Source organism: Alligator sinensis, unplaced genomic scaffold, assembly GCF_000455745.1.
Source record: "Alligator sinensis unplaced genomic scaffold, ASM45574v1 scaffold1039_1, whole genome shotgun sequence".
Classification (NCBI taxonomy): Eukaryota; Metazoa; Chordata; order Crocodylia; family Alligatoridae; genus Alligator; species Alligator sinensis.
This window is the reverse complement of record NW_005843127.1, coordinates 220,894-233,490: the sequence shown is the minus strand read 5'-3', so window position 1 is coordinate 233,490 and position 12,597 is coordinate 220,894. Positions and strand designations below refer to the sequence as shown.

The 12,597-nt window shown below is 48.3% G+C and overlaps 1 protein-coding gene across 1 annotated transcript; it reads left to right on the top strand.

The window, feature by feature from the left end:
- Nucleotides 1-6,857: 6,857 nt before the first annotated feature.
- On the top strand, nt 6,858-11,351 carry LOC102378339 (putative olfactory receptor 2B8). The gene is made up of 2 exons (XM_006037504.1): nt 6,858-6,866; nt 10,422-11,351. The coding sequence occupies exons 1-2, from the start codon at nt 6,858-6,860 to the stop codon at nt 11,349-11,351; spliced, it is 939 nt and encodes a 312-aa protein (XP_006037566.1).
- The last annotated feature ends 1,246 nt before the right edge of the window (nt 11,352-12,597 follow it).

The window sequence follows — 12,597 nt, the reverse complement described above, 5'->3', positions numbered from 1 at the left end:
AAAGAAGCCCAAGTAATAGACTGTACCAAGTACTACACTCTTCCTATGTGTTGTTATTTTTAGCTCCTGTGGGCTCTTGTACACATCACAATTTTTGCCCATTCTTGCATTCTAGTGGCATCACTGTTTGCTCATATGGGTTTTCCTGACACTTTAAGTCTTTCTGGTGCACTAAAGTAAAAATCATCCAGATGTAGTTTAGTTTGGGTGACCATGAATTAAAATGTCATGTCCATGGATTCATTACATGCAAACAGAAATGCACTCGAAGACTTGTAATGAACCCCCTTGTCCACCAGATGGCACTGCAAATTTTTTGTAATTCCCCTCTGCAGGTGACTGCTCTCCCAATCAGAGAAGTCGCATGGCCAGCAGGAGGTGCCTGATTGGGTCAAGCTGCTAGTGACAAGAGCAGGCCCTGAGCAGTAGGGCCTGCAGTTGCTGCAAGCAGCCAGAGGGAGAGCATCGGCTAGCTGGAGCTGCTGCTCTCAGAACACCTTTGGAGGTACAGAGCAGGAACCATGGGAATGGTGAAGGTCCTGGTCCTGGAGAATGACCTAAAAGTAGGAATGGATGGTGTGGTGGGGCGGCCTGTGGCAGGGTGGTCCCCAGGAAATGCCACACCAGGGGCATTTCACTCCCTAGTGAAAGGCGAGTATCAGGCGCCTTATATCCTCAGCTCCCACAACCTGGTGGGCATGAATGACGTGTGCCCCTGGCGCCTGGGTGGGGGGCATGGCAGCAGCGGGAGGGCAGCAGTAAGCGGGATCTCCCACAGACATCGCTAGCAGGGGCAGGGGGGAAGTGGTGAGTGATTGGTGACCACCCGCAGATGCCGCCAGCAGTGTCAGCAGCGCCTTTTTGTAGGGGTGCACTGCCATGCTCAGGGGGTGCAGGTGCATCTCCTACGCATCGCCCCTGCTGTTGCGGAACTGAGCAAGGAAGTTGGCAGGACCTAGGAGGTCCAGAGTGGGGCAAGGTGCTGGGGATGAGTGAGGGGAAAGGAGCCCAGTCTGGAAAGGGCATGGAGTCTATTGAGAGACAAGGATTCCAGTGGCAAGGAGCCCCAAATGTGTGTGAGGGGTAAGGAGCCCCAGTATGAGTGAGGGGCATGGAGCCCAATGAGTGCAGCTGAAGTTAGGGACCGGAATAGGTATAATAATCTGGATGCCAGCTGCAAGGCATAGGACATGACATAGAGGAGGTTGGAGCCATGTATAACCCCCTTGGCATCAGGACATAAAATGGGCAGCTTCCTGCATTACTACATCCTCTTTTATACATCAAGGCGTGGCAGACGAGACAGGGAGGACTGCTATAGACAGGTGGGCAGGATGACATTGTGACTGGTCTCGTGACAGCCCCTTGTCACAAACCTTTTGTCCAGCAGATGTTGCTTCAAATTGCAGTTACTAATGGATGAGGTTAGCCTCCCTGTTTGAATAACTGGGTATAATGTGTTTCTTCGGACACCAGGTGTTGCACGCCAGATGCTGTGGTGCAGCCAACCCAACATGAATCAATGTTCATTCTCCTGTATGGACACCCATGCCCCCACCACATACCCCGGTCATGCCCTGGCCCGGGTGACAATGGCACCATCACTCCATTATCTGCTCCTGCCCCTGATTGAATGCAACCTGTAGCTGCTGCTTTTTTTTTTCTTCTTATGTCAGCTGTCACATCATTTTTGATTGCAAAAGTTCACCCCTCAGTCAGACCCAAGGCAGCCCTTACTGAGAATGGCACAATTACCACATAATCTGCCCCAGGTTCAGTCCAGGAATGAACAGCTTGCTTGTCTATAGGGGATTCCATGGGCTGCTTTCATTTGGCTTTCAGTAAGAAAACAGAGCAAATGGTGCATGGCTTGTCATAGCAATGAGTGCACGCAGCCCACAGCTGCCTTTTTAATTTTTTTTTTTTTTGTGCTGGCTGCTGCACCATTCATGATTCCACAAGGTCACACTTGCCCCCCATACAGACTTGGGGATTTACTGGTTTTTCCAGTATTGCAGATTAAACAACCTTCCTTGCTGTTTCAAACAGCAAACCCAAGAACAAAGACCTGGGACCCTGACCTGATGATGTTCCTGATGGCTGCCCACATTGAAAGAAAAGGAGACAGATAATTTTATTTTACATAATTAACCTTTACTTATTTATTCACCTGAACTAACATAAATAACAGGCCAACCATTCCAGAATTTTCAAGGTAACCATTTGCAAGAAGCAGTACTCTTCAGCTTTGTAAACCTCAGGTAGTGTGCAATGAGTTTCATTACAAGACCTTGTTTATAAGAACACAGTAACCATAGGCACACCGTATCTGGAAGGAACTGCATTAATTATAACTTTTTATTTGCATAACCAAAAAATAATAAAAAATGGTAGGACTATCTTCTATGTCTTATTGTTCTGCATTGGAAGAAAGAAGACAGGTTTGGGTTCATGCTCCCAAAACCACCTTCTTGGCTGCCCCCCTACAGGCTTCAAAATACACTTAGAAATTCCCCTGTGAGAAATTTCAATACCTACTTATCAGCCTAGCAGCAGCATATCGTGGAAGGAGGGTCTGGGACCATGTGTCCACTGTGCATGGGGTTCCTGGAAGGCAATTGTAATTTTAAGGAGCGGCGTAAGTTACCACTAACATGGTAACATGTGCTAGGGCACACTCCCTCAGTAACAAACTTATAACTTGTGCCAGCTTTTGCACCCACCCACCCATGCAGCAGGAGGTGGGTGCTATTAAGGGGTGCAGGGGTGCACACAATCAACAAGTAAAGATCTATTAAGCCCAATTTACATAAATAACCAACCATAACACATTATTCAGGGAACGATTAGCAGGAAGCAGTACTCTTCACCTTTGTGAACCTCAGGCAATATATAATAATTTTCATTACAGGACCTTTTTTCACAACACAGCAGTAATGATAGGCATTGTTTATGTTTAACTTAGCAAACAGGCGATGACCAATAATTACCAATACTCAGCTACTGTCACTGTACGTAAGCAATTCTATGTTTCTGGTTTTCTACGTTTGCGAGCTGGACTGCCCTTCTCTCTCCCTTTCTCAGGAATGCCTCCTCTCATGAATGCCTCATTGGCCAGCCAACTCTCAGCCACAGACTCGACGTACCTGTCTTGCTAATTCCCAAAACCACACTGCTCAGGCTCTGATAGCACTGACAATCCTATCTGTCTGGGCATTGTTCTCAGTGTTTGTATGTAGTCTGTGCTTTTTAGCTGTGGTGGTAAAGGTGGCCTCATATCAAGCTGAGCACAGGAAGGAAGGAATGTGGGGGATTATTATGTGCTTTGAGAATCAGATGACCACATAAAAAGCCTTCTGCCAAAACCAAGAAGAAGGGCTTTCCTGCCTGCCTGACTACATTGGTGGAGTCCTGGCTCACCTCCCTCCTCCACATCTTGTGTCAATTGACTTCAATCACCCATCCCACCCCGCCCCTACATCACAGCCCAACTTAATCTTGGGTGTCATTTCACATTTCGAATGTCAGTCCCCCATGGCTTAAAATACCAATTGTGGAGGTCAATGTCCCCAGCCGCTCCCCTTCTGCAGTCTCATTAGGGGCCAGTTCTAGTGAAGAGGTAGCAGGACTAACAGTCGGACCCATGGTCGGCAATCTCTTTGGAGTGGATGATGTCCTGAATACCTCTAGTCTATTTGTTTGGCATTCAAGTACCACCATAAATGGTTGCATGTTCTGATAATGATACGATAAGTGTGCCAGTCTGATAAGCTTTTGCTACTGCATGTCTGAAAGCAGCTCTCATACTCTTGGACTTCTCCCTGCATTCGACCACCATCTTGTTGTGCCCCCACTGGGCAAGTCTCCTGGAGACATCCAGGTAGGTGTGTAAGTTATTAGTTGGGCTGTTACTGACACTGGACTGGCTTAACCTCAGGTTCACTTAACCTCACTGAACTGACTTAACCTCAGGGTCCCCCAGAGCCCACACCAGACGCCTAGTTGCTTCATAGGACCACATTACCCTAGTTCTCACTGTGACTTTTCATAAGAAGAGCACCCTTTGTGTGAGCTTCTGCTTGTACAGGATAGGAAGGTAGATGGCCAAAGGGATGACAGGCTGGAGAGAAGAACTGAGAAGCTTCACTTTCCATAGAACAACTGAGTCTCCTAGGTGCTGTACAACAGGAGGACCTACTCAGTGTCTCGAGTACTGCTGCACCTGGTGGCAGTGTTAAGCATGATAATGGTTCAAATGTGGGGTTCTAAGAAAAGAGCCAGTCTAAGAACACCTGGCATTTACAGTGTCTGCTGTGCCACTTACAACAAGTGCAAGCTATGGCTTAGCTTCCCCCTCTCTGTTCTCAGTCCCCTCACAGGAGAAACAACTGTCCCCATCTCAGTTTGTCTGCAGATGGTTTTCAAGGAGTAGTGAACAAAAATACTGAGGCCAAAAGAAGAATCCAGTGATGATGGGTTCAGTGCAAGACAGAGGGTTCGTAGGAAACCACATGCCACAGGAGCTAAGCAGCACTATGGGACATGCCGTAACCACTGATTCAGCAGCATAACCTCAGACCCTCCCCTTGGCAGCAATCTGAGGATCAGTTGTAAGGCTGCTGTTGCCATGTGGTGCTGTTGTGGGTTAGTTGCACTTTTGGGAGGAGCACTCTGAGCATCACATCTACTGTAAAAGTCCTGAGACTATTTCAGGCTGCCCCTGTCCTTGGCAGTGTCTTGAGTGTGGGTCGTGCCTCCATTGGGTCTGAGCCGCTTCACACTGCTCATGGAATTGTGTTGGGAGCTCTTCACTTAGGAAGGAGCCCCACGTCCTCTTTGTCCACATAAGCTGCCATATAGGGACTTTCTACTGCTCCCCACCACAACTATTAAAGTGGAATTTAAGGAACCTTGCATCTCTGGGAATCTGAGTTCCTTCCCTTCTCCCTTAGGGGTGTTTAAGGATCTGGTGGAGAACTGCAGAGAACACTTACAAAGCAATCAGGTCTGAGGTTAGGGTAAGGCTCAAAGAAGAATCATATTTTGTATAGCGTTCAGCCGCTTATATATGTTTATATGGTGAAGCCAGAATGGCTGTTGAGCTGAACAGAGCAAGGCATCTCACTCAGAGACACTCATTCAGTAGAACTGATCCAGACAGGGTGTTCCCATGCTGTTGATGACATCCCAAGTGAGGGAGCCATACCACGACTCCCTGCTTAGGACCCCCTTTCCTGCATGCAGATGTATAGAGCATCTGTCCCAGACAGTAGCTCCAAGCCAGAAGCAGGACTCTGCATCCCCATTCCCCCGACCCTTTCTTTCTTCCAGATGGTTCATGGCCCATTCACCGCACAGCCAAATTTCCTCTTCTCCATAAGCCTTCCAACTCTCAGGGGACCTGGGGTGCTGATGAAGCACATGTGGAAGTAGTCCCGACCTCCCACGGCAAACACTCAGGAGCTGGGCCTTTTTTGACTAACATTTCAGGTCCTCTCACAGAGTTCAAGGACCTTCCTGATGGAGCAGGATCACTAATGTGCATAAGTGGCTGGAGCAGAACCTTTCTGAGCGTGCCAAGGGAGATCAGGATCTAACAAGTCATGTAGAAGGGCACAAGCACCACACACATACCAACTTCAGCCATGGAAATGCCACTGCTTTGCCTAAAAGAGGTCAGCTTGGAGCTGGATAGTCTAGTACACAGGACCAAAGCCACCATGGGAATCTGGCACTGACAGGGCTGCATTACCACATAGGCAAACTGGGCACATACCTAGGGCCCTGAGCTTTGAATGCGTGTGTGTGGGGGGGGGGGGGGGGGGGAGGGTTCCTCCCTCTGTGGTGGCAGTGCAAAAGTCCCCATCTGTCTCGCATCCCTTCCCTTCCCATTCCCATGCTTACCCATGGAGGAGTCACTGTGGTCACCCATGGTTGCCACCAGTGAATGTGAGGGAGGAATCAACCCCTGCCACTTCAGTGGGGTCACTCTCCTTCAAGGGAGAAGAGAATTTCCCCTACTTACCTTGAGAGGGTGACACTGGGTCAACAGTGGGATGAGTGAGGCAATATCTCCAATTTCCTTCAAAAGCATGACACTGGGTCAAGGTTTGGAAGAATGAAGAAAAGACACATGGGGCAGCATGAGATTATTTATTTGTGTATAGCAGCATCCTCTGATTCATATATGAAATACTGACTCCTGTGGATAAGTAAGAAACTCCTCCTAAAGGCAGAATGTGCCACACCTGTCTGCCGGGTGTGTCACTCTGAAGTTGAGGGTGGCCTCTGCTGCACACTGGACAAGGACATTGGCCACATCCACTAGGGCAATTCTACATTCCCATTTGCATCTCCAGCCCTGCCTCCTCTCTTTTACCTTGAAATGGCACAGAGCTCAGTTCCCTCTGGGTTGACTTCGGTTCATTTCTGAACTGGGCACAAAAACAGTTGAAGGGATACTGACTGCTTGGGCTCTCCATAGGTTGTAGGGCCTGGGCTGGTTTTACAAGTTCAAGGCCAGGCCTGAGAACTGGGGGACGAGATCAGGGACCAAGGGGAGTTTGTGGCAGCAGGGACCACCTGCCAGGCAAAGTCCTGATGTGGGAGAGGCCTGGGGGTCAGAAGTCACTTTCCAAAGCTGTCTCTGTGGTGAAACAACCTGATGGCATTGTTGGCAGTTTCCTGATCCATCTGGGATGCAGCATCCCCAGGGCTCCATAAATGCCCCTAGATATCACCTAACCCCTTGTAGAAGCACAAAGCCAAAGCTAAATCTTCAGTAAACACACATCTCCACCTCTTTCCCCCTCCACCAACCATGGGCCGTTAGAGTTGGGGTGGGCGGGGGAAATGACATGGGTGTTGTGGGAAGGAGACTCCCACCATCAGAGACAGGAGGCTTCAACGCTGAGCTGGTCTCTTTCTGGGAGAGAGAGAAACTAGGACTGAGGTGCACCATAGACTGCAGCTTCTTGGATGGATGACCTATGGACAACTTTTTCACTGTCTTTGCTTGGCACTTTCCATCTTGTTGCATTTCTTTGTCTCCTTATCCACAATCTGCTTTTTTCCTTCCCTCTCCCTACCTTCTGTGTCTTCCTATCTCTTCATTTGTCTCTCTTCCTACATATATTATCAACTTAGTCAAGAGACTTCTGTATCTTTCTATCGTACACTTTTCTGACTTCTTCTTTCCATTCAGCCACCTCCTCTACTTCTTTCCCTCTTCCTTCCACTCCTTTTCCTCCCCTCTATCCACCATTCCCAATCTCTGCTCTCTTCTTATTCATATCACATCTCTTTTTTCCTCTCTTTCTGTAAACTCTCCTCTCTTCCCCCTTCTCTCTCTAAAACATCCATCCCTTTCTTTCTGCCTCTGGAGGTGGCATACATCCACTGGCTCATCACCTATATCTTTATTTGCACCTTTCTGTCCCTACTTTCTGGCACTTTCCAACCATCTCTGTCTCACACACTTTGTCCTGTCCAGGCTGGCATTTCCAATGCTCCCATCATCAAAGTCAGAGGGATCTTCGGAGGCTGTTCCAGCTCAGACAGATTTGGAACATCCCGGCGCGGCTGCAATGCACAGAATGGTCTCAGGTCCCACATTCATAACCAAACCTTAGTACTGGGTCTGGAGACCTTCACGGTGGTCTGAACCTACCTTTGCCTGTCTGACCAGTGCTCACAGCTACTGTATCCCCCTCTATTCCAACAAACCAGGTCCCTAGTAATATATGCAGAGCAATGGGATCTTCCACAGCCCAGACTGTTGTGCCATTATAAAGGGTACAGAACAGCAAGTGTCCCCCTGCCTTTGATGCCCCTGAGCCTTTTCAGCCATGGGGCTGACTCTTCCCAGGGCCCTACAAAGATGAAAGGATCCAAGAACAGAGAAGCAGAGATTATGGGTGCAGGCTCTGCCCGCAGACTATGAGCTATTGGAAGCTGCCTGCGTAGGAGAGATTGGGCTGATTGGAACCAGAGGAAAATGAAGGTGAGCCTGGATAACCGAGGAAAGCATTCAAAATGGTGTGCAGGATACAGAGGAGGGGTGGGGAGAGGGGAAATAGCAGAATGAATGGAGCAAGAAGCTGCCTGACTTGGGTTAATATTGTGAGAATGAGGCTGAGAGATAGACTGACAGCCTGATGAAGGGTGTGTTGTGGAAAAAGGGCAGTTAGATCAGAGATGTCTCCTGAAAAGGCCATTACTGACTGTGCTGGTACTGGCCAGGACCACATGGATGGGACCAATTCTGTGATCCCGATCCCTGCACTCAGAGCCCACAGCTCTGATAGGGTGGCCTTGCAGAGCCTTAACACTAGTGCAGGTGGGTGAATGAATCCTACTTGGAGGACTTGAAGCTGGCATGTTATCCAGTTTTTCTTCCTTATTGTTCCTTCAAATTTTCCTCTGTTCCCCACAGTCTGTGGGACAGATCCTTTGTGAGTTTAAGATGAATTGAGATTAGAAATGTACTTTGAAGCTGAAGCTAAGATCAGGGGTTCAATTTTCCAGCCCTGTACAAACATGCATTACGAAACAGTCTCTGCTTCAGGTCAGATCATAACTGCACTATGCCAGCTGCTGCACAGGAAAGCATGGAGAGAGTTATAGGTGCCTCACATCTCTCCCTAACCTGATAGAAAGAGGAAAGTTGCATAAAGGAGAAAGAGAAATTACTATTCTCAGGATGTACCTGGGTAACAGAGTCAGATTTAGGGACAAGAAGGGATTGTCTTCTGCCACAGTGAGTCTGCAGCAGATCTGGGAACAGAGTTCAGGTCTTAGTTTCTGCAACATCAAGACATTAAATAAGAAAAATCAGCCAAACTGCAATAGGAAAGAACACTTTTTGGTTTAGAAGAGCACTATCGTGTCTGGGGTTTTTCCCTGTCATTACTCTAATACCACTTCCCCTTCACCCCTATGTGCTATGCCTTCGCCAGAAGATTTACCAGTGATCCAGGAATTCATTTAGTAACTACTATCAAAGGTTTCGATTGTAATGCAGCATTTGGACAACACTCAGTTTATCTTTTACCAACCTCTTTTGTCGCTAAGACTTTTCCCTTTCTTCTCTCCTTCTCTTATCTTCTTTGGATAGCAGAGATAGAGTTAGCAGTGCTATCAGACAGAATGGGGAAAAGGGGAATGAGAAGAAAGGTGAGGTGCGCGGAAAAGTAAAAATCTTGAACAAGGCAATTGTCTGGGCTAGGATGGGATGCTTTAGTTAAGGATGATCCTACCGTGAGCAGGGGATTGACTAGATATCACCTCATGAGGTCCGTTCCAGCCTCACTTTTCTATGATTCTGTCTCAACCCATCCTAAATCCATGTTTAATAGTGAAGTGGTCTCTGAAAAATGTAACACCGTCCATTCCCCAGGTACCATGCCTACTAAGTGATGGCGTAGTTATAGCACAATTATACACCTGCATAATTTAATATATAATCTTATTATATATAATTATAGTTATATATAACTATAAACATCTATCTTTGTAATATATAATTATACACCTGCAATACTTCTTGTTTTTGATTCCACTAATGCTGGTTGGGATCCCATTCTGCCACTTCTACTCAAAACTCAGGATTTCATGCATTCCCTAGTTTTACTGGGCCACAGAATCTCATCTCTGCCACATCACCTGGGACGTGCCTGTCCCAAATCAAAATCCCTATAATGGATCCCACTCATCACTCAGTTTGTTCTCAGTCTATGATTCTAGCTTCACCCAAATTCACTTGTCTTACATTTGAGAAATCCCATAGCCCTCAGCTCTGCAATCTTCATGAATTTGCATTGACTAAGGGTTTTTTTTTTGCATTTTTGAATATGCTCAAACATTAAGGCTTAACCTGACTTGGAACCTTAAACAATGTGATAGTGTGACATATGGCTGATGCTTTTGTTTCATTTTTATACCAGTGAAAGCCATATTGTAGACCCCCCGGAATGTGCTTCGGCTCTTGTAGAATCTCATGTTGGTCATCAAGTAGGCATGCTCTATATTGGAAGAGGTACATTTTGAGAGTAAAGTAAGGTCTATATTAGGAGTGTGCACTGATATTGATCTACCACCAAGTCTTTCCTACACAAGGCCTATCCTTTACAAAGAAATAGATTTAATTCTCATACAACTTCCTTAATACCTGTTCCCAATTTCCAGTCATCCCTCCAGTGCTACCACTGCTCACAACCCAGCCTTCCAGCTTTTCCCAGATCCACTTATTCACTGTGTAGCTAATCTCTGGGCGATGAATTGATTGTAGTTGCCACATCCCAAACACCCACTGCCAGTCACACTCACACACCTATTATCACCAAACTCCTGTCTGCAGGGTATTCCTCACCTTACTCTTTCTGTTCTTATAGGTGACCTATGGCAAAGCAGCATGGGATGAGGGAAACCAGAGTGCTGTGGATGAATTCATCCTGCTAGGGGTGTCGGATCAACCGCAGTTGGAGCTGCTGCTGTTTTTACTCATCTTAATCTGCTACATTGTGGCGCTGCTTGGGAATGTCACCATCATTGTCGTCTCCCGGCTGGACCCCCGTCTCCACACACCCATGTACTTCTTCCTCAGCAACCTCTCCTTCCTGGACCTTTGCTACACCACTAGCCTGAGTCCCCTGCTGCTGGTAACTTTGCTTAGCACCCGCAAGTCCATCTCCTGGGCTGGCTGCATGGTCCAGCTCTTCATTGCTCTTGCCCTGGGATCCACTGAGTGCATGCTGTTGGCAGTCATGGCTTATGACCGCTATGCAGCCGTCTGCCACCCCCTGCGCTACATGACCATCATGAGCCGCCCCCTCTGCCTGCTCATGGCTGCATGCTCCTGGCTCAGTGGCATAGTCAATTCCCTGGCACAGACCGTGATGACTATGCAGCTGCCTCTGTGTGGACAGAACCATATCGACCATTTTTTCTGTGAGCAGCCAGCCCTATTCAAGCTGGCCTGCATTGACACATCCTTCATTGAGACTGAGGTCTTCTCAGTAAGTGTGTTTGTCTTGGTGGTGCCAGTGAGCCTCATCCTGGTCTCCTACAGCTACATCAGTGCTGCTGTGCTGAGGATCCGCTCAGCTGAGGGCAGGCGCAAGGCCTTCAGCACCTGCACCTCCCACCTAGCTGTGGTTTTCCTTTTTTATGGGACAGGCATCTATGTCTACCTACAGCCCCAGTCCAGGAGCGAGGTAAAGATTATCTCCCTCTTCTACACATTGGTCACCCCCATGCTGAACCCTCTGATCTACACGCTGAGGAACAAGGAGGTACATGGGGCCCTGCGGAAGGTTTTGGGACGAAACCCAACCACCAAGGCTTGGGGCTAGTCACTGGCCATTTGACCCTCTGTTCTTACACCACTTCTAACGAATTTTGCCTGTGTCCTACATGCACCCCACTAAATTGCCTTTCTACTTTTCCTTAATATATCTACTGGTTGATCTTATTTTGCCCTTCATCTTCTTTCCTAGTTTGTCCCCAAATGTTTTGAAGCAGCTGAGACAAAATAGGATTTGTCCCTCTCTGGCCTCCTCCAGATGTGAACTTTGCACCGTGATTGGCGTGTGACCAATTTTAAGAAGGATTCGAAAACCTGTGCTAATTCTCAGGAATGTTAGTCTGTTAACCTGGATCCGGCCCCCGCAGGTCTTGCAGATGCCTGGCACATCCTCGCTCATCCCCATCCCCTCTCCACGCCAGTCCCTTCCCTCCTGTCTCTCCTTCAATTGCAGCTTCTGGTGGGGGCTGAATCAGGGCATGCCGGAGCGTCATGGTCTTCAGGGATCCCAGGCAGGCACATCAGGCACTCTCCCTCTAGTCTCCCTCTAGTTCTTACTCACTTTCACCACTTTTCCCTCCCAAGTCAGACCTGAAGTGGGGAGGGGGGGCAGGGTCAGACCTGAAGTGGTGGGGAGGGGTGGGGGGGGCATAGGGCTGGATGTGAGTCTCTGTCCCCACTGGCCCTCCTTCCCCTGTCATTCTTGATGGGCAATTTACTAGTATATATAAAAGGGTACAGTAGGAGATAATAAGCTAGGTAAGAAATCAATTGGGGGAGAGAGTGTGATAAATTGGAGGACACAAGTGGGAACAGAAAAAAGGATGGAGAGGAGTACACAGACGGGGAGGGGGAGAGAAACAGATGGTAAAAGGCAAATTGGGAGATAGAAATATGCAGAGAGCTAAAGATTGTGAGTTGGAAAGGTTTGCAGATGGGGAATTGATGCAAGAGTGAGTGGCCTGTCTGTCTGCAAGGCTGTGTGCCCTGCCGCAGCCTAGACCTGCTCTCTTGGGTGCACAGACATGGTCCCTGTCCTAGCTCAGCTCTGAAGCCCCATGTCTTTGGCTGTGCTTGGCTCCCACCCACAGCTCATGATCCCATTCCTCAGCTCTAAAGGCCATGGCCATTAGGGAAGGGGGATGGGAAGGGGAAGGGGAAGGGGAGGGGGAAGGAGGGGGTGGAGCAGAGTGTGAATGGAAGTTGTAGCTGTGCGTGGCATTGGGCACTTGGCTGGGAGCAGGCATGGAGCCCGGGGGAGCTGCATCCCAAACACAGCATGAGACTCCTGCCAC